We start from the raw sequence: 21089 nt of genomic DNA on the forward strand, positions 1-21089 counted from the left end.
GTCCACTCACCTCTCCTTTCCCAGACAGTCAGCTGGACGGTCCACTCACCTCTCCTTTCCCAGACAGTCAGCTGGACGGTGCACTCACCTCTCCTTTCCCAGACAGACAGTCAGCTGGACGGTCCACTCACCTCTCCTTTCCCAGTCAGTCAGCTGGATGGTCCACTCACCTCTCCTTTCCCAGTCAGTCAGCTGGACGGTCCACTCACCTCTCCTTTCCCAGTCAGTCAGCTGGACGATCCACTCACCTCTCCTTTCCCAGTCAGTCAGCTGGACGGTCCACTCACCTCTCCTTTCCCAGACAGACAGTCAGCTGGACGGTCCACTCACCTCTCCTTTCCCAGACAGTCAGCTGGACGGTCCACTCACCTCTCCTTTCCCAGTCAGTCAGCTGGACGGTCCACTCACCTCTCCTTTCCCAGTCAGTCAGCTGGACGGTCCACTCACCTCTCCTTTCCCAGACAGACAGTCAGCTGGACGGTCCACTCACCTCTCCTTTCCCAGACAGTCAGCTGGACGGTCCACTCACCTCTCCTTTCCCAGACAGACAGTCAGCTGGACGGTCCACTCACCTCTCCTTTCCCAGACAGACAGTCAGCTGGACGGTCCACTCACCTCTCCTTTCCCAGTCAGTCAGCTGGACTGTCCACTCACCTCTCCTTTCCCAGACAGTCAGCTGGACGGTCCACTCACCTCTCCTTTCCCAGACAGACAGTCAGCTGGACGGTCCACTCACCTCTCCTTTCCCAGTCAGTCAGCTGGACGGTCCACTCACCTCTCCTTTCCCAGACAGTCAGCTGGACGGTCCACTCAACTCTCCTTTCCCAGTCAGTCAGCTGGACGGTCCACTCACCTCTCCTTTCCCAGACAGTCAGCTGGACGGTCCACTCACCTCTCCTTTCCCAGACAGACAGTCAGCTGGACGGTCCACTCACCTCTCCTTTCCCAGACAGTCAGCTGGACGGTCCACTCACCTCTCCTTTCCCAGTCAGTCAGCTGGACGGTCCACTCACCTCTCCTTTCCCAGTCAGTCAGCTGGACGGTCCACTCACCTCTCCTTTCCCAGTCAGTCAGCTGGACGGTCCACTCACCTCTCCTTTCCCAGACAGTCAGCTGGACGGTCCACTCACCTCTCCTTTCCCAGACAGACAGTCAGCTGGACGGTCCACTCACCTCTCCTTTCCCAGACAGACAGTCAGCTGGACGGTCCACTCACCTCTCCTTTCCCAGACAGACAGTCAGCTGGACGGTCCACTCACCTCTCCTTTCCCAGACAGACAGTCAGCTGGACGGTCCACTCACCTCTCCTTTCCCAGACAGACAGTCAGCTGGACGGTCCACTCACCTCTCCTTTCCCAGACAGTCAGCTGGACTGTCCACTCACCTCTCCTTTCCCAGACAGTCAGCTGGACTGTCCACTCACCTCTCCTTTCCCAGACAGTCAGCTGGACGGTCCACTCACCTCTCCTTTCCCAGACAGTCAGCTGGACGGTCCACTCACCTCTCCTTTCCCAGACAGACAGTCAGCTGGACGGTCCACTCACCTCTCCTTTCCCAGACAGACAGTCAGCTGGACGGTCCACTCACCTCTCCTTTCCCAGACAGTCAGTCAGCTGGACGGTCCACTCACCTCTCCTTTCCCAGTCAGTCAGCTGGACGGTCCACTCACCTCTCCTTTCCCAGACAGTCAGCTGGACGGTCCACTCACCTCTCCTTTCCCAGACAGACAGACAGTCAGCTGGACGGTCCACTCACCTCTCCTTTCCCAGACAGACAGTCAGCTGGACGGTCCACTCACCTCTCCTTTCCCAGTCAGTCAGTCAGCTGGACTGTCCACTCACCTCTCCTTTCCCAGACAGTCAGTCAGCTGGACGGTCCACTCACCTCTCCTTTCCCAGACAGTCAGTCAGCTGGACGGCCCACTCACCTCTCCTTTCCCAGACAGTCAGCTGGACGGTCCACTCACCTCTCCTTTCCCAGACAGACAGTCAGCTGGACGGTCCACTCACCTCTCCTTTCCCAGTCAGTCAGCTGGACGGTCCACTCACCTCTCCTTTCCCAGTCAGTCAGCTGGACGGTCCACTCACCTCTCCTTTCCCAGTCAGTCAGCTGGACTGTCCACTCACCTCTCCTTTCCCAGTCAGTCAGCTGGACGGTCCACTCACCTCTCCTTTCCCAGTCAGTCAGCTGGACGGTCCACTCACCTCTCCTTTCCCAGACAGACAGTCAACTGGACGGTCCACTCACCTCTCCTTTCCCAGACAGACAGTCAACTGGACGGTCCACTCACCTCTCCTTTCCCAGACAGACAGTCAGCTGGACGGTCCACTCACCTCTCCTTTCCCAGACAGACAGTCAGCTGGACGGTCCACTCACCTCTCCTTTCCCAGACAGACAGTCAGCTGGACGGTCCACTCACCTCTCCTTTCCCAGACAGACAGTCAGCTGGACGGTCCACTCACCTCTCCTTTCCCAGTCAGTCAGCTGGACTGTCCACTCACCTCTCCTTTCCCAGACAGTCAGCTGGACGGTCCACTCACCTCTCCTTTCCCAGACAGACAGTCAGCTGGACGGTCCACTCACCTCTCCTTTCCCAGTCAGTCAGCTGGACGGTCCACTCACCTCTCCTTTCCCAGACAGTCAGCTGGACGGTCCACTCAACTCTCCTTTCCCAGTCAGTCAGCTGGACGGTCCACTCACCTCTCCTTTCCCAGACAGTCAGCTGGACGGTCCACTCACCTCTCCTTTCCCAGACAGACAGTCAGCTGGACGGTCCACTCACCTCTCCTTTCCCAGACAGTCAGCTGGACGGTCCACTCACCTCTCCTTTCCCAGTCAGTCAGCTGGACGGTCCACTCACCTCTCCTTTCCCAGTCAGTCAGCTGGACGGTCCACTCACCTCTCCTTTCCCAGACAGTCAGCTGGACGGTCCACTCACCTCTCCTTTCCCAGACAGACAGTCAGCTGGACGGTCCACTCACCTCTCCTTTCCCAGACAGACAGTCAGCTGGACGGTCCACTCACCTCTCCTTTCCCAGACAGACAGTCAGCTGGACGGTCCACTCACCTCTCCTTTCCCAGACAGTCAGTCAGCTGGACGGTCCACTCACCTCTCCTTTCCCAGTCAGTCAGCTGGACGGTCCACTCACCTCTCCTTTCCCAGACAGTCAGCTGGACGGTCCACTCACCTCTCCTTTCCCAGACAGACAGACAGTCAGCTGGACGGTCCACTCACCTCTCCTTTCCCAGACAGACAGTCAGCTGGACGGTCCACTCACCTCTCCTTTCCCAGTCAGTCAGTCAGCTGGACTGTCCACTCACCTCTCCTTTCCCAGACAGTCAGTCAGCTGGACGGTCCACTCACCTCTCCTTTCCCAGACAGTCAGTCAGCTGGACGGCCCACTCACCTCTCCTTTCCCAGACAGTCAGCTGGACGGTCCACTCACCTCTCCTTTCCCAGACAGACAGTCAGCTGGACGGTCCACTCACCTCTCCTTTCCCAGTCAGTCAGCTGGACGGTCCACTCACCTCTCCTTTCCCAGTCAGTCAGCTGGACGGTCCACTCACCTCTCCTTTCCCAGTCAGTCAGCTGGACGGTCCACTCACCTCTCCTTTCCCAGACAGACAGTCAACTGGACGGTCCACTCACCTCTCCTTTCCCAGACAGACAGTCAACTGGACGGTCCACTCACCTCTCCTTTCCCAGACAGACAGTCAGCTGGACGGTCCACTCACCTCTCCTTTCCCAGACAGACAGTCAGCTGGACGGTCCACTCACCTCTCCTTTCCCAGACAGACAGTCAGCTGGACGGTCCACTCACCTCTCCTTTCCCAGACAGACAGTCAGCTGGACGGTCCACTCACCTCTCCTTTCCCAGTCAGTCAGCTGGACTGTCCACTCACCTCTCCTTTCCCAGACAGTCAGCTGGACGGTCCACTCACCTCTCCTTTCCCAGACAGACAGTCAGCTGGACGGTCCACTCACCTCTCCTTTCCCAGTCAGTCAGCTGGACGGTCCACTCACCTCTCCTTTCCCAGACAGTCAGCTGGACGGTCCACTCAACTCTCCTTTCCCAGTCAGTCAGCTGGACGGTCCACTCACCTCTCCTTTCCCAGACAGTCAGCTGGACGGTCCACTCACCTCTCCTTTCCCAGACAGACAGTCAGCTGGACTGTCCACTCACCTCTCCTTTCCCAGTCAGTCAGCTGGACTGTCCACTCACCTCTCCTTTCCCAGAAAGACGGTCAGCTGGACGGTCCACTCACCTCTCCTTTCCCAGACAGTCAGTCAGCTGGACGGTCCACTCACCTCTCCTTTCCCAGTCAGACAGTCAGCTGGACGGTCCACTCACCTCTCCTTTCCCAGTCAGTCAGCTGGACGGTCCACTCACCTCTCCTTTCCCAGACAGTCAGCTGGACGGTCCACTCACCTCTCCTTTCCCAGACAGTCAGCTGGACGGTCCACTCACCTCTCCTTTCCCAGTCAGTCAGCTGGACGGTCCACTCACCTCTCCTTTCCCAGACAGACAGTCAGCTGGACGGTCCACTCACCTCTCCTTTCCCAGACAGTCAGCTGGACGGTCCACTCACCTCTCCTTTCCCAGTCAGTCAGCTGGACGGTCCACTCACCTCTCCTTTCCCAGACAGTCAGTCAGCTGGACGGTCCACTCACCTCTCCTTTCCCAGACAGTCAGTCAGCTGGACGGTCCACTCACCTCTCCTTTCCCAGACAGTCAGCTGGACGGTCCACTCACCTCTCCTTTCCCAGACAGTCAGCTGGACGGTCCACTCACCTCTCCTTTCTCAGACAGTCAGTCAGCTGGACGGTCCACTCACCTCTCCTTTCCCAGACAGTCAGCTGGACGGTCCACTCACCTCTCCTTTCCCAGACAGTCAGCTGGACGGTCCTCTCACCTCTCCTTTCCCAGACAGTCAGTCAGCTGGACGGTCCACTCACCTCTCCTTTCCCAGACAGTCAGCTGGACGGTCCACTCACCTCTCCTTTCCCAGACAGTCAGTCAGCTGGACGGTCCACTCACTCTCCTTTCCCAGACAGACAGTCAGCTGGACGGTCCACTCACCTCTCCTTTCCCAGACAGATAGACAGTCAGCTGGACGGTCCACTCACCTCTCCTTTCCCAGTCAGTCAGTCAGCTGGACGGTCCACTCACCTCTCCTTTCCCAGTCAGTCAGTCAGCTGGACGGTCCACTCACCTCTCCTTTCCCAGACAGACAGTCAGCTGGACGGTCCACTCACCTCTCCTTTCCCAGACAGTCAGTCAGCTGGACGGTCCACTCACCTCTCCTTTCCCAGTCAGTCAGTCAGCTGGACGGTCCACTCACCTCTCCTTTCCCAGACAGACAGTCAGCTGGACGGTCCACTCACCTCTCCTTTCCCAGACAGACAGTCAGCTGGACGGTCCACTCACCTCTCCTTTCCCAGTCAGTCAGCTGGACGGTCCACTCACCTCTCCTTTCCTTCCATCCTGTATCTGTATGTTTTGGTAGTGATGGTAAACAGGACGTCCTGTATCTGTATGTTTTGGTAGTGATGGTAAACAGGACGTCCTGTATCTGTATGTTTTGGTAGTGATGGTAAACAGGACGTCCTGTATCTGTATGTTTTGGTAGTGATGGTAAACAGGACGTCCTGTATCTGTATGTTTTGGTAGTGATGGTAACAGGACGTCCTGTATCTGTATGTTTTGGTAGTGATGGTAAACAGGACGTCCTGTATCTGTATGTTTTGGTAGTGATGGTAACAGGACGTCCTGTATCTGTATGTTTTGGTAGTGATGGTAAACAGGACGTCCTGTATCTGTTTGTTTTGGTAGTGATGGTAAACAGGACGTCCTGTATCTGTATGTTTTGGTAGTGATGGTAAACAGGACGTCCTGTATCTGTATGTTTTGGTAGTGATGGTAAACAGGACGGTTGTGTGTTCTGTTAGACTACCTACCTATCTAATTTTGAAGCAAACTTACTTTGATCATTATCTCAAATAGACAGTGCTTTCAAACACATAAATGTTTTTATGGTGTTAGTAGTGGTGGTGGGTTCCACTTTCAATGCAAACATATCATTAAATAGACAAAAGACAGCGCTTTCAAACATGTTTGAAAATGTTTTTGACTGTGAGGTGGTGTTCAAGGTGATGACAAGTTGAGATACGCTTCTTGTCTTGATCTTCAGTGACCGCTAATGACCCTTGAACTCATTGTAAAGCCTACTGATAGGCTGTGTATTGTGGAAATATACAGTGAGTGTACAAAACATTAAGAACACATTCCTAATATTGAGTTGAACCCACCCCTTTTGCCTTCAAAATAGCCTCAATTTGTCGGGGCATGGACTCTACAAGGTGTCAAAAGTGTTCCACAGGGATGCTGGCCCATGTAGACTCCAATGCTTCCCACAGTTGTGTCAAGTTGGCTGGTTGTCCTTTGGGTGGTGGACCATTCTTGATACACACTGTGGAGTGTAAAAACCCAGTAGCGTTGCAGTTTTTGACACACTCAAACCAGTGCACCTGGCACCTAATACCATACCCTGTTCAAAGGCACTTCAATCTTTTGTCTTGCCCATTCACCCTCTGAATAGCACACATACACAATCCATGTCTCAAGGCTTAAAAATCGTTATTTAACCTGTCTCCTCCCCTTCATCTACACTGATTGAAGTGGATTTAACAGGTGACATCAATAAGGGATCATAGTTTTCACCTGGATTCACCTGGTTGGTCTATGTCATGGAAAGAGCAGGTGTTCCTAATGATCTGTCCACTCAATGTATATACAGTACATTGGGAAAGGATTCAGACCCCTTGACTTTCTCCACATTTTGTTATGTTACAGCATTATTCTAAAATTGATTAAATTGTTTTACCCCCTCATCAATCTACACACAATACCCCATAATGACAAAGCAAAAACAGGTTTTTAGTCATTTTTGCAAATGTATTACAAATATAAAACTGAAATATTACATTTACATAAATATTCAGACCCTTTACTCAGTACTTTGTTGAAGCACCTTTGGCAGTGATTACAGCCTCGAGTCTTCTTTGGTATGATGCTACAAGCTTGGCACACCTGTATTTGGGGAGTTTCTCCCATTCTTCTCTGCAGATCCTCTCAAGCTCTGTCGGGTTGGATGGGGAGCATCGCTGCACAGCTATTTTCAGGTCTCTCCAGAGATGTTAGATCGGGATCAAGTCCGGGCTCTGGCTGGGCCACTCAATGACATTCAGAGACTTGTCCCGAAGCCACTCCTGCATTGCCTTGGCTGTGTGCTTAGGGTCATTTTCCTGTTGGAAGGTGAACCTTCGCCCCAGTCTGAGGACCTGAGTGCTCTGGAGCAGGTTTTCATCAAGGATCTCTCTGTACTTTGCACCCTTCATCTTTCCCTCGATTCTGACTAGTCTCCCAGTCCCTGCCACTGAAAAAAAATCTCCACAGCATGATACTGCCACCACCGTGCTTCACCGTAGGCATGGTGCCAGGTTTCCACCGGACGTGATGCTTGGACGGATGTGACGTTTCTCATGGTCAGAGTCCTTTAGGTGCCTTTTGTCAAACTCCAAGTGGGCTGTCATGTGCCTTTTACTGAGGAGTGGCTTCCACTCTAACATAAAGGCCTGATTGGTGGAGTGTTGCAGAGATGGTTGTCCTTCTGGAAGGTTCTCCCATCTCCACAGAGGAACTCTGGAGCTCTGTCAGACTGACCATCTGGTTCTTGGTCACCTCCCTAACCAAGGCCCTTCTCCCCCGATTGCTCAGTTTGGCCGGGCGGCCAGCTCTAGGAAGAGTCTTGGTGGTTCCAAACTTCTTCCATTTAAGAATATTGGAGGCCGCTGTGTTCTTGGGGACCTTCAATGCTGCAGAAATGTTTATGTACCCTTCCCCAGATCTGTGCCTCGACACAATCCTGTCTTGGAGCTCTTGTATACATTTGCAAACATTTCTAAAAACCAGTTTTTGCTTTGTCATTATGGGGTATTGTGTGTAGATTGATGAGGATTTTTATTTATTTAATCAATTTTAGAATAAGGCTGTAACGTAACAAAATGTGGAAAAAGGGAACGGGTCTGAATACTTTCCGAATGCACTGTAGGTTGTGCATCACATCAAAGATCATTCTTACATATGCTTAACATAAGATGGATGACTTGATAATATCTCCTGTAGGTGTTTGTGGAAACTCTGGACAAATGCTTTGAGAACGTCTGCGAACTGGACCTCATTTTCCACATGGATAAGGTGAGTTCAAGTCCATGAAAATCATTTACAAGGTCAGCTTTGCCAAGTTTTGGCTTGTGACAGTCCTTGGTGCATCAGAGTAATGCACTTGGGTTTATAACACGGTGGCTGGTTTATAGATGCCATATTCGTCCAATATGATGAAAACCTACAGGAGGGAAAGACTGTCAGCAGAGGCAGCCTAAAGGAAACCCTGCTGTGTGGAGCCAGATACAGGGCCTATTCCTTATTATAGGACACTACTTTAGACCAGGGGCCTATTCCTTATTATAGGACACTACTTTAGACCAGGGGCCTATTCCTTATTATAGGACACTACTTTAGACCAGGGGCCTATTCCTTATTATAGGACACTACTTTAGACCGGGGGCCTATTCCTTATTATAGAACACTACTTTAGACCAGGGGGCCTATTCCTTATTATAGGACACTACTTTAGACCAGGGGGGCTATTCCTTATTATAGGACACTACTTTAGACCAGGGGCCTATTCCTTATTATAGGACACTACTTTAGACCAGGGGCCTATTCCTTATTATAGGACACTACTTTAGACCAGGGGGGCCTATTCCTTATTATAGGACACTACTTTAGACCGGGGGCCTATTCCTTATTATAGGACACTACTTTAGACCAGGGCCTATTCCTTATTATAGGACACTACTTTAGACCAGGGGCCTATTCCTTATTATAGGACACTACTTTAGACCAGGGGCCTATTCCTTATTATAGGACACTACTTTAGACCGGGGGCCTATTCCTTATTATAGGACACTACTTTAGACCAGGGGGGCCTATTCCTTATTATAGGACACTACTTTAGACCGGGGGCCTATTCCTTATTATAGGACACTACTTTAGACCAGGGGGGCCTATTCCTTATTATAGGACACTACTTTAGACCAGGGGGCCTATTCCTTATTATAGGACACTACTTTAGACCAGGGGCCTATTCCTTATTATAGGACACTACTTTAGACCAGGGGCCTATTCCTTATTATAGGACACTACTTTAGACCAGGGGCCTATTCCTTATTATAGGACACTACTTTAGACCAGGGGCCTATTCCTTATTATAGGACACTACTTTAGACCAGGGGCCTATTCCTTATTATAGGACACTACTTTAGACCAGGGGGCCTATTCCTTATTATAGGACACTACTTTAGACCAGGGGCCTATTCCTTATTATAGGACACTACTTTAGACCAGGGGCCTATTCCTTATTATAGGACACTACTTTAGACCAGGGGCCTATTCCTTATTATAGGACACTACTTTAGACCAGGGGCCTATTCCTTATTATAGGACACTACTTTAGACCAGGGGCCTATTCCTTATTATAGGACACTACTTTAGACCAGGGGCCTATTCCTTATTATAGGACACTACTTTAGACCAGGGGCCTATTCCTTATTATAGGACACTACTTTAGACCAGGGGCCTATTCCTTATTATAGGACACTACTTTAGACCAGGGGCCTATTCCTTATTATAGGACACTACTTTAGACCAGGGGCCTATTCCTTATTATAGGACACTAATTTAGACCAGGGGCCTATTCCTTATTATAGGACACTACTTTAGACCAGGGCCTATTCCTTATTATAGGACACTACTTTAGACCAGGGGCCTATTCCTTATTATAGGACACTACTTTAGACCAGGGGCCTATTCCTTATTATAGGACACTACTTTAGACCAGGGGCCTATTCCTTATTATAGGACACTACTTTAGACCAGGGGCCTATTCCTTATTATAGGACACTACTTTAGACCAGGGGCCTATTCCTTATTATAGGACACTACTTTAGACCAGGGGGGCCTATTCCTTATTATAGGACACTACTTTAGACCAGGGGCCTATTCCTTATTATAGGACACTACTTTAGACCAGGGGCCTATTCCTTATTATAGGACACTACTTTAGGCCAGGGGCCTATTCCTTATTATAGGACACTACTTTAGACCAGGGGGCCTATTCCTTATTATAGGACACTACTTTAGACCAGGGGGGCCTATTCCTTATTATAGGACACTACTTTAGACCAGGGGCCTATTCCTTATTATAGGACACTACTTTAGACCAGGGCCCTATTCCTTATTATAGGACACTACTTTAGACCAGGGGGGCCTATTCCTTATTATAGGACACTACTTTAGACCAGGGGCCTATTCCTTATTATAGGACACTACTTTAGACCAGGGGCCTATTCCTTATTATAGGACACTACTTTAGACCAGGGGCCTATTCCTTATTATAGGACACTGCTTTAGACCAGGGGCCTATTCCTTATTATAGGACACTGCTTTAGACCAGGGCCTATTCCTTATTATAGGACACTACTTTAGACCAGGGGCCTATTCCTTATTATAGGACACTACTTTAGACCAGGGGCCTATTCCTTATTATAGGACACTACTTTAGACCAGGGGGCCTATTCCTTATTATAGGACACTACTTTAGACCAGGGGCCTATTCCTTATTATAGGACACTACTTTAGACCAGGGGCCTATTCCTTATTATAGGACACTACTTTAGACCAGGGGGGCCTATTCCTTATTATAGGACACTACTTTAGACCAGGGGGGCCTATTCCTTATTATAGGACACTACTTTAGACCAGGGGCCTATTCCTTATTATAGGACACTACTTTAGACCAGGGGCCTATTCCTTATTATAGGACACTACTTTAGACCGGGGGCCTATTCCTTATTATAGGACACTACTTTAGACCAGGGGCCTATTCCTTATTATAGGACACTACTTTAGACCAGGGGCCTATTCCTTATTATAGGACACTACTTTAGACCGGGGGCCTATTCCTTATTATAGGACACTACTTTAGACCAGGGGCCTATTCCTTATTATAGGACACTACTTTAGACCGGGGGCCTATTCCTTATTATAGGACACTACTTTAGACCGGGGGGCCTATTCCTTATTATAGGACACTACTTTAGACCAGGGGCCTATTCCTTATTATAGGACACTACTTTAGACCAGGGGCCTATTCCTTATTATAGGACACTACTTTAGACCGGGGGCCTATTCCTTATTATAGGACACTACTTTAGACCAGGGGCCTATTCCTTATTATAGGACACTACTTTAGACCAGGGGCCTATTCCTTATTATAGGACACTACTTTAGACCAGGGGGCCCTATTCCTTATTATAGGACACTACTTTAGACCAGGGGGCCCTATTCCTTATTATAGGACACTACTTTAGACCAGGGCCTATTCCTTATTATAGGACACTACTTTAGACCAGGGGGCCTATTCCTTATTATAGGACACTACTTTAGACCAGGGGCCTATTCCTTATTATAGGACACTACTTTAGACCAGGGGGGCTATTCCTTATTATAGGACACTACTTTAGACCAGGGGCCTATTCCTTATTATAGGACACTACTTTAGACCAGGGGCCTATTCCTTATTATAGGACACTACTTTAGACCAGGGGCCTATTCCTTATTATAGGACACTACTTTAGACCAGGGGCCTATTCCTTATTATAGGACACTACTTTAGACCAGGGGCCTATTCCTTATTATAGGACACTACTTTAGACCAGGGGCCTATTCCTTATTATAGGACACTACTTTAGACCAGGGGCCTATTCCTTATTATAGGACACTACTTTAGACCAGGGGCCTATTCCTCATTATAGGACACTACTTTAGACCAGGGGCCTATTCCTTATTATAGGACACTACTTTAGACCAGGGGCCTATTCCTTATTATAGGACACTACTTTAGACCAGGGGCCTATTCCTTATTATAGGACACTACTTTAGACCGGGGGCCTATTCCTTATTATAGGACACTACTTTAGACCGGGGGCCTATTCCTTATTATAGGACACTACTTTAGACCAGGGCCTATTCCTTATTATAGGACACTACTTTAGACCAGGGGCCTATTCCTTATTATAGGACACTACTTTAGACCGGGGGCCTATTCCTTATTATAGGACACTACTTTAGACCAGGGGCCTATTCCTTATTATAGGACACTACTTTAGACCAGGGGCCTATTCCTTATTATAGGACACTACTTTAGACCAGGGCCTATTCCTTATTATAGGACACTACTTTAGACCAGGGGCCTATTCCTTATTATAGGACACTACTTTAGACCAGGGGCCTATTCCTTATTATAGGACACTACTTTAGACCAGGGGCCTATTCCTTATTATAGGACACTACTTTAGACCAGGGGCCTATTCCTTATTATAGGACACTACTTTAGACCAGGGGCCTATTCCTTATTATAGGACACTACTTTAGACCAGGGGGGCCTATTCCTCATTATAGGACACTACTTTAGACCAGGGGCCTATTCCTTATTATAGGACACTACTTTAGACCAGGGGCCTATTCCTTATTATAGGACACTACTTTAGACCAGGGGCCTATTCCTTATTATAGGACACTACTTTAGACCAGGGGCCTATTCCTTATTATAGGACACTACTTTAGACCAGGGGGGCCTATTCCTTATTATAGGACACTACTTTAGACCAGGGGGGCCTATTCCTTATTATAGGACACTACTTTAGACCAGGGGCCTATTCCTTATTATAGGACACTACTTTAGACCAGGGGCCTATTCCTTATTATAGGACACTACTTTAGACCAGGGGCCTATTCCTTATTATAGGACACTACTTTAGACCAGGGGCCTATTCCTTATTATAGGACACTGCTTTAGACCAGGGGCCTATTCCTTATTATAGGACACTGCTTTAGACCAGGGCCTATTCCTTATTATAGGACACTACTTTAGACCAGGGGCCTATTCCTTATTATAGGACACTACTTTAGACCAGGGGCCTATTCCTTATTATAGGACACTACTTTAGACCAGGGGCCTATTCCTTATTATAGGACACTACTTTAGACCAGGGGCCTATTCCTTATTATAGGACACTACTTTAGACCAGGGGCCTATTCCTTATTATAGGACACTACTTTAGACCAGGGGGCCTATTCCTTATTATAGGACACTACTTTAGACCAGGGGCCTATTCCTTATTATAGGACACTACTTTAGACCAGGGGCCTATTCCTTATTATAGGACACTACTTTAGACCAGGGGGCCTATTCCTTATTATAGGACACTACTTTAGACCAGGGGCCTATTCCTTATTATAGGACACTACTTTAGACCAGGGGCCTATTCCTTATTATAGGACACTATAATTGAGCTACAGAGGACCACAAACATCTGTTCTCTGGTACATTTTCACCCCAACCATCACATATCACAACCAGGGTTGAGCTCAATATAAATTCCAGTCAATTCTTCAGGAAGTACACCCAATTGAAAAGAGAATTGAAGAGAATTGAAATTTGAATTTCTGTGTACTTCCTGAATTGACTGGAATTTAAATGGAATTGATCCCAATCCTGATGACAACAGATTCCACCAAGCAAGTTGTTGTTGAGAAGCTAGGTGTAGTTGAGAAGCTAGGTGTAGTTGTGAAGCTAGGTGTAGTTGAGAAGCTAGGTGTAGTTGAGAAGCTAGGTGTAGTTGAGAAGCTAGGTGTAGTTGTGAAGCTAGGTGTAGTTGTGAAGCTAGGTGTAGTTGTGAAGCTAGGTGTAGTTGTGAAGCTAGGTGTAGTTGAGAAGCTAGGTGTAGTTGTGAAGCTAGGTGTAGTTGTGAAGCTAGGTGTAGTTGAGAAGCTAGGTGTAGTTGAGAAGCTAGGTGTAGTTGTGAAGCTAGGTGTAGTTGTGAAGCTAGGTGTAGTTGAGAAGCTAGGTGTAGTTGTGAAGCTAGGTGTAGTTGAGAAGCTAGGTGTAGTTGTGAAGCTAGGTGTAGTTGAGAAGCTAGGTGTAGTTGAGAAGCTAGGTGTAGTTGTGAAGCTAGGTGTAGTTGAGAAGCTAGGTGTAGTTGTGTTAACTCTTCCACCTTTCCTGTCACAGCATGATATTCTAGTTGTGGACAGTAATGTCAGTGTTGTAGAAAGCTGCTGATGACAATGTAAATAAAACCACTCGTTTTGAGGACCTTCTACTATCTCAGACTACTCTGCTGCTGCGCTAGACTCACCTGAGTATGTTTAGCTAACACCCTCCTCCTTTCACCATCTGTTTCCTCTCACAGCAACACCTTCCAGTATGTTTAGCTAACACCCTCTCACAGCAACACCTTCCAGTATGTTTAGCTAACACCCTCCTCCTTTCACCATCTGTTTCCTCTCACAGCAACACCTTCCAGTATGTTTAGCTAACACCCTCCTACTTTCACCATCTGTTTCCTCTCACAGCAACACCTTCCAGTATGTTTAGCTAACACCCTCCTACTTTCACCATCTGTTTCCTCTCACAGCAACACCTTCCAGTATGTTTAGCTAACACCCTCCTCCTTTCACCATCTGTTTCCTCTCACAGCAACACCTTCCAGTATGTTTAGCTAACACCCTCCTCCTTTCACCATCTGTTTCCTCTCACAGCAACACCTTCCAGTATGTTTAGCTAACACCCTCCTCCTTTCACCATCTGTTTCCTCTCACAGCAACACCTTCCAGTATGTTTAGCTAACACCCTCCTCCTTTCACCATCTGTTTCCTCTCACAGCAACACCTTCCAGTATGTTTAGCTAACACCCTCCTCCTTTCACCATCTGTTTCCTCTCACAGCAACACCTTCCAGTATGTTTAGCTAACACCCTCCTCCTTTCACCATCTGTTTCCTCTCACAGCAACACCTTCCAGTATGTTTAGCTAACACCCTCCTACTTTCACCATCTGTTTCCTCTCACAGCAACACCTTCCAGTATGTTTAGCTAACACCCTCCTACTTTCACCATCTGTTTCCTCTCACAGCAACACCTTCCAGTATGTTTAGCTAACACCCTCCTACTTTCACCATCTGTTTCCTCTCACAGCAACACCTTCCAGTATGTTTAGCTAACACCCTCCTCCTTTCACCATCTGTTTCCTCTCACAGCAACACCTTCCAGTATGTTTAGCTAACACCCTCCTACTTTCACCATCTGTTTCCTCTCACAGCAACACCTTCCAGTATGTTTAGCTAACACCCTCCTACTTTCACCATCTGTTTCCTCTCACAGCAACACCTTCCAGTATGTTTAGCTAACACCCTCCTCCTTTCACCATCTGTTTCCTCTCACAGCAACACCTTCCAGTATGTTTAGCTAACACCCTCCTACTTTCACCATCTGTTTCCTCTCACAGCAACACCTTCCAGTATGTTTAGCTAACACCCTCCTACTTTCACCATCTGTTTCCTCTCACAGCAACACCTTCCAGTATGTTTAGCTAACACCCTCCTCCTTTCACCATCTGTTTCCTCTCACAGCAACACCTTCCAGTATGTTTAGCTAACACCCTCCTCCTTTCACCATCTGTTTCCTCTCACAGCAACACCTTCCAGTATGTTTAGCTAACACCCTCCTCCTTTCACCATCTGTTTCCTCTCACAGCAACACCTTCCAGTATGTTTAGCTAACACCCTCCTCCTTTCACCATCTGTTTCCTCTCACAGCAACACCTTCCAGTATGTTTAGCTAACACCCTCCTACTTTCACCATCTGTTTCCTCTCACAGCAACACCTTCCAGTATGTTTAGCTAACACCCTCCTACTTTCACCATCTGTTTCCTCTCACAGCAACACCTTCCAGTATGTTTAGCTAACACCCTCCTACTTTCACCATCTGTTTCCTCTCACAGCAACACCTTCCAGTATGTTTAGCTAACACCCTCCTCCTTTCACCATCTGTTTCCTCTCACAGCAACACCTTCCAGTATGTTTAGCTAACACCCTCCTCCTTTCACCATCTGTTTCCTCTCACAGCAACACCTTCCAGTATGTTTAGCTAACACCCTCCTACTTTCACCATCTGTTTCCTCTCACAGCAACACCTTCCAGTATGTTTAGCTAACACCCTCCTACTTTCACCATCTGTTTCCTCTCACAGCAACACCTTCCAGTATGTTTAGCTAACACCCTCCTCCTTTCACCATCTGTTTCCTCTCACAGCAACACCTTCCAGTATGTTTAGCTAACACCCTCCTACTTTCACCATCTGTTTCCTCTCACAGCAACACCTTCCAGTATGTTTAGCTAACACCCTCCTACTTTCACCATCTGTTTCCTCTCACAGCAACACCTTCCAGTATGTTTAGCTAACACCCTCTGACTTTCACCATCTGTTTCCTCTCACAGCAACACCTTCCAGTATGTTTAGCTAACACCCTCCTACTTTCACCATCTGTTTCCTCTCACAGCAACACCTTCCAGTATGTTTAGCTAACACCCTCCTCCTTTCACCATCTGTTTCCTCTCACAGCAACACCTTCCAGTATGTTTAGCTAACACCCTCCTACTTTCACCATCTGTTTCCTCTCACAGCAACACCTTCCAGTATGTTTAGCTAACACCCTCCTCCTTTCACCATCTGTTTCCTCTCACAGCAACACCTTCCAGTATGTTTAGCTAACACCCTCTGACTTTCACCATCTGTTTCCTCTCACAGCAACACCTTCCAGTATGTTTAGCTAACACCCTCTCACAGCAACACCTTCCAGTATGTTTAGCTAACACCCTCCTACTTTCACCATCTGTTTCCTCTCACAGCAACACCTTCCAGTATGTTTAGCTAACACCCTCCTCCTTTCACCATCTGTTTCCTCTCACAGCAACACCTTCCAGTATGTTTAGCTAACACCCTCCTCCTTTCACCATCTGTTTCCTCTCACAGCAACACCTTCCAGTATGTTTAGCTAACACCCTCCTCCTTTCACCATCTGTTTCCTCTCACAGCAACACCTTCCAGTATGTTTAGCTAACACCCTCCTACTTTCACCATCTGTTTCCTCTCACAGCAACACCTTCCAGTATGTTTAGCTAACACCCTCCTACTTTCACCATCTGTTTCCTCTCACAGCAACACCTTCCAGTATGTTTAGCTAACACCCTCCTACTTTCACCATCTGTTTCCTCTCACAGCAACACCTTCCAGTATGTTTAGCTAACACCCTCCTACTTTCACTATCTGTTTCCTCTCACAGCAACACCTTCCAGTATGTTTAGCTAACACCCTCCTCCTTTCACCATCTGTTTCCTCTCACAGCAACACCTTCCAGTATGTTTAGCTAACACCCTCCTCCTTTCACCATCTGTTTCCTCTCACAGCAACACCTTCCAGTATGTTTAGCTAACACCCTCCTCCTTTCACCATCTGTTTCCTCTCACAGCAACACCTTCCAGTATGTTTAGCTAACACCCTCCTCCTTTCACCATCTGTTTCCTCTCACAGCAACACCTTCCAGTATGTTTAGCTAACACCCTCCTCCTTTCACCATCTGTTTCCTCTCACAGCAACACCTTCCAGTATGTTTAGCTAACACCCTCCTCCTTTCACCATCTGTTTCCTCTCACAGCAACACCTTCCAGTATGTTTAGCTAACACCCTCCTCCTTTCACCATCTGTTTCCTCTCACAGCAACACCTTCCAGTATGTTTAGCTAACACCCTCCTCCTTTCACCATCTGTTTCCTCTCACAGCAACACCTTCCAGTATGTTTAGCTAACACCCTCCTCCTTTCACCATCTGTTTCCTCTCACAGCAACACCTTCCAGTATGTTTAGCTAACACCCTCCTCCTTTCACCATCTGTTTCCTCTCACAGCAACACCTTCCAGTATGTTTAGCTAACACCCTCCTACTTTCACCATCTGTTTCCTCTCACAGCAACACCTTCCAGTATGTTTAGCTAACACCCTCCTACTTTCACCATCTGTTTCCTCTCACAGCAACACCTTCCAGTATGTTTAGCTAACACCCTCTCACAGCAACACCTTCCAGTATGTTTAGCTAACACCCTCCTACTTTCACCATCTGTTTCCTCTCACAGCAACACCTTCCAGTATGTTTAGCTAACACCCTCCTCCTTTCACCATCTGTTTCCTCTCACAGCAACACCTTCCAGTATGTTTAGCTAACACCCTCCTCCTTTCACCATCTGTTTCCTCTCACAGCAACACCTTCCAGTATGTTTAGCTAACACCCTCCTCCTTTCACCATCTGTTTCCTCTCACAGCAACACCTTCCAGTATGTTTAGCTAACACCCTCCTCCTTTCACCATCTGTTTCCTCTCACAGCAACACCTTCCAGTATGTTTAGCTAACACCCTCCTACTTTCACCATCTGTTTCCTCTCACAGCAACACCTTCCAGTATGTTTAGCTAACACCCTCCTACTTTCACCATCTGTTTCCTCTCACAGCAACACCTTCCAGTATGTTTAGCTAACACCCTCCTACTTTCACCATCTGTTTCCTCTCACAGCAACACCTTCCAGTATGTTTAGCTAACACCCTCCTCCTTTCACCATCTGTTTCCTCTCACAGCAACACCTTCCAGTATGTTTAGCTAACACCCTCCTACTTTCACCATCTGTTTCCTCTCACAGCAACACCTTCCAGTATGTTTAGCTAACACCCTCCTCCTTTCACCATCTGTTTCCTCTCACAGCAACACCTTCCAGTATGTTTAGCTAACACCCTCCTACTTTCACCATCTGTTTCCTCTCACAGCAACACCTTCCAGTATGTTTAGCTAACACCCTCCTACTTTCACCATCTGTTTCCTCTCACAGCAACACCTTCCAGTATGTTTAGCTAACACCCTCCTCCTTTCACCATCTGTTTCCTCTCACAGCAACACCTTCCAGTATGTTTAGCTAACACCCTCCTCCTTTCACCATCTGTTTCCTCTCACAGCAACACCTTCCAGTATGTTTAGCTAACACCCTCCTACTTTCACCATCTGTTTCCTCTCACAGCAACACCTTCCAGAGCTTTAGCACATGTAAAACAATAAGACCTTCATTATAACCTTGTTTACAAAATGTTAATAACTGAGGAGAATGTATGAAGAATGACAACCACCTGTCATTGCAGTCTGCAGTTTCACAATAAAACATATTTTGCATCTTCAAAGTGGTAGGCATGTTGTGTAAATCAAATGATACAAACCCCCCAAAAATCTATTTGAATTCCAGGTTGTAAAGCAACAAAATAGGAAAAATGCCAAGGGGGGTGAATATTTCCGCAAGCCACTATACCTATCATTTACAGGTCCACTACATTACCTTGTATATACCTATCATTTACAGGTCCACTACATTACCTTGTATATATCTATCATTTACAGGTCCACTACATTACCTTGTATATACCTATCATTTACAGGTCCACTACATTACCTTGTATATACCTATCATTTACAGGTCCACTACATTACCCTGTATATACCTATCATTTACAGGTCCACTACATTACCCTGTATATACCTATCATTTACAGGTCCACTACATTACCTTGTATATACCTATCATTTACAGGTCCACTACATTACCTTGTATATATCTATCATTTACAGGTCCACTACATTACCTTGTATATACCTATCATTTACAGGTCCACTACATTACCTTGTATATACCTATCATTTACAGGTCCACTACATTACCCTGTATATACCTATCATTTACAGGTCCACTACATTACCCTGTATATACCTATCATTTACAGGTCCACTACATTACCTTGTATATATCTATCATTTACAGGTCCACTACATTACCTTGTATATACCTATCATTTACAGGTCCACTACATTACCTTGTATATACCTATCATTTACAGGTCCACTACATTACCCTGTATATACCTATCATTTACAGGTCCACTACATTACCCTGTATATACCTATCATTTACAGGTCCACTACATTACCTTGTATATACCTATCATTTACAGGTCCACTACATTACCCTGTATATACCTATCATTTACAGGTCACTACATTACCCTGTATATACCTATCATTTACAGGTCCACTACATTACCCTGTATATACCTATCATTTACAGGTCCACTACATTACCTTGTATATACCTATCATTTACAGGTCCACTACATTACCTTGTATATACCTATCATTTACAGGTCCACTACATTACCCTGTATATACCTATCATTTACAGGTCCACTACATTACCCTGTATATACCTATCATTTACAGGTCCACTACATTACCTTGTATATACCTATCATTTACAGGTCCACTACATTACCCTGTATATACCTATCATTTACAGGTCACTACATTACCCTGTATATACCTATCATTTACAGGTCCACTACATTACCCTGTATATACCTATCATTTACAGGTCCACTACATTACCCTGTATATACCTATCATTTACAGGTCCACTACATTACCTTGTATATACCTATCATTTACAGGTCCACTACATTACCCTGTATATACCTATCATTTACAGGTCCACTACATTACCCTGTATATACCTATCATTTACAGGTCCACTACATTACCCTGTATATACCTATCATTTACAGGTCCACTTCATCCTTCAGGAGGTGGTGATGGGGGGGATGGTGCTGGAGACCAACATGAATGAGATCGTGGGCCAGGTAGAGCTGCAGAACCGCATGGAGAAATCAGAGGTTAGTCTGGTCACTCACTGGTCCTGTGGTTAGTCTGGTCACTCACTGGTCCTGTGGTTAGTCTGGTCACTCACTGGTCCTGTGGTTAGTCTGGTCACTCACTGGTCCTGTGGTTAGTCTGGTCACTCACTGGTCCTGTGGTTAGTCTGGTCACTCACTGGTCCTGTGGTTAGTCTGGTCACTCACTGGTCCTGTAGTTAGTCTTTCCTCTGTTAGTCTGGTGACTGGTCCTGTAGGTAGTCCTTCCTCTGTTAGTCTGGTCACTGGTCCTGTAGTGGTCCTGTCACATAATAAACAGCTTACCTGTAGTCCCC

General features: G+C 47.2%; 1 protein-coding gene and 1 long non-coding RNA gene across 8 annotated transcripts in view; one reads left to right on the plus strand and one right to left on the minus strand.

Annotated features, from left to right (window-relative positions):
* LOC311119618 (AP-3 complex subunit sigma-2) overlaps positions 1–21089 on the plus strand; it is a 33681-nt gene that overhangs the window by 6201 nt on the left and 6391 nt on the right. The window contains exons 4-5 of the mRNA XM_084194295.1: positions 8187–8258; positions 20668–20775. Coding sequence (XP_084050421.1) covers positions 8187–8258; positions 20668–20775 — 180 coding nt within the window. The remainder of the gene's footprint in view (positions 1–8186; positions 8259–20667; positions 20776–21089) is intronic.
* Positions 14382–17282, minus strand: LOC311119615. 7 transcript variants are annotated; one of them, XR_014612002.1, is made up of 4 exons: positions 17066–17282; positions 15787–16879; positions 15415–15538; positions 14382–15352 (listed from the first exon to the last, which is right to left on the minus strand). It is a non-coding gene; the product is annotated as an uncharacterized lncRNA (long non-coding RNA). The 7 variants fall into 7 exon arrangements; XR_014612003.1 differs by having other exon boundaries at positions 15787–16778; positions 16818–17282; XR_014612004.1 differs by having other exon boundaries at positions 15787–16406; positions 16469–17282.

Source organism: Coregonus lavaretus, assembly GCF_964263955.1.
Source record: "Coregonus lavaretus genome assembly, contig: HAP1_SCAFFOLD_952, whole genome shotgun sequence".
Classification (NCBI taxonomy): Eukaryota; Metazoa; Chordata; class Actinopteri; order Salmoniformes; family Salmonidae; genus Coregonus; species Coregonus lavaretus.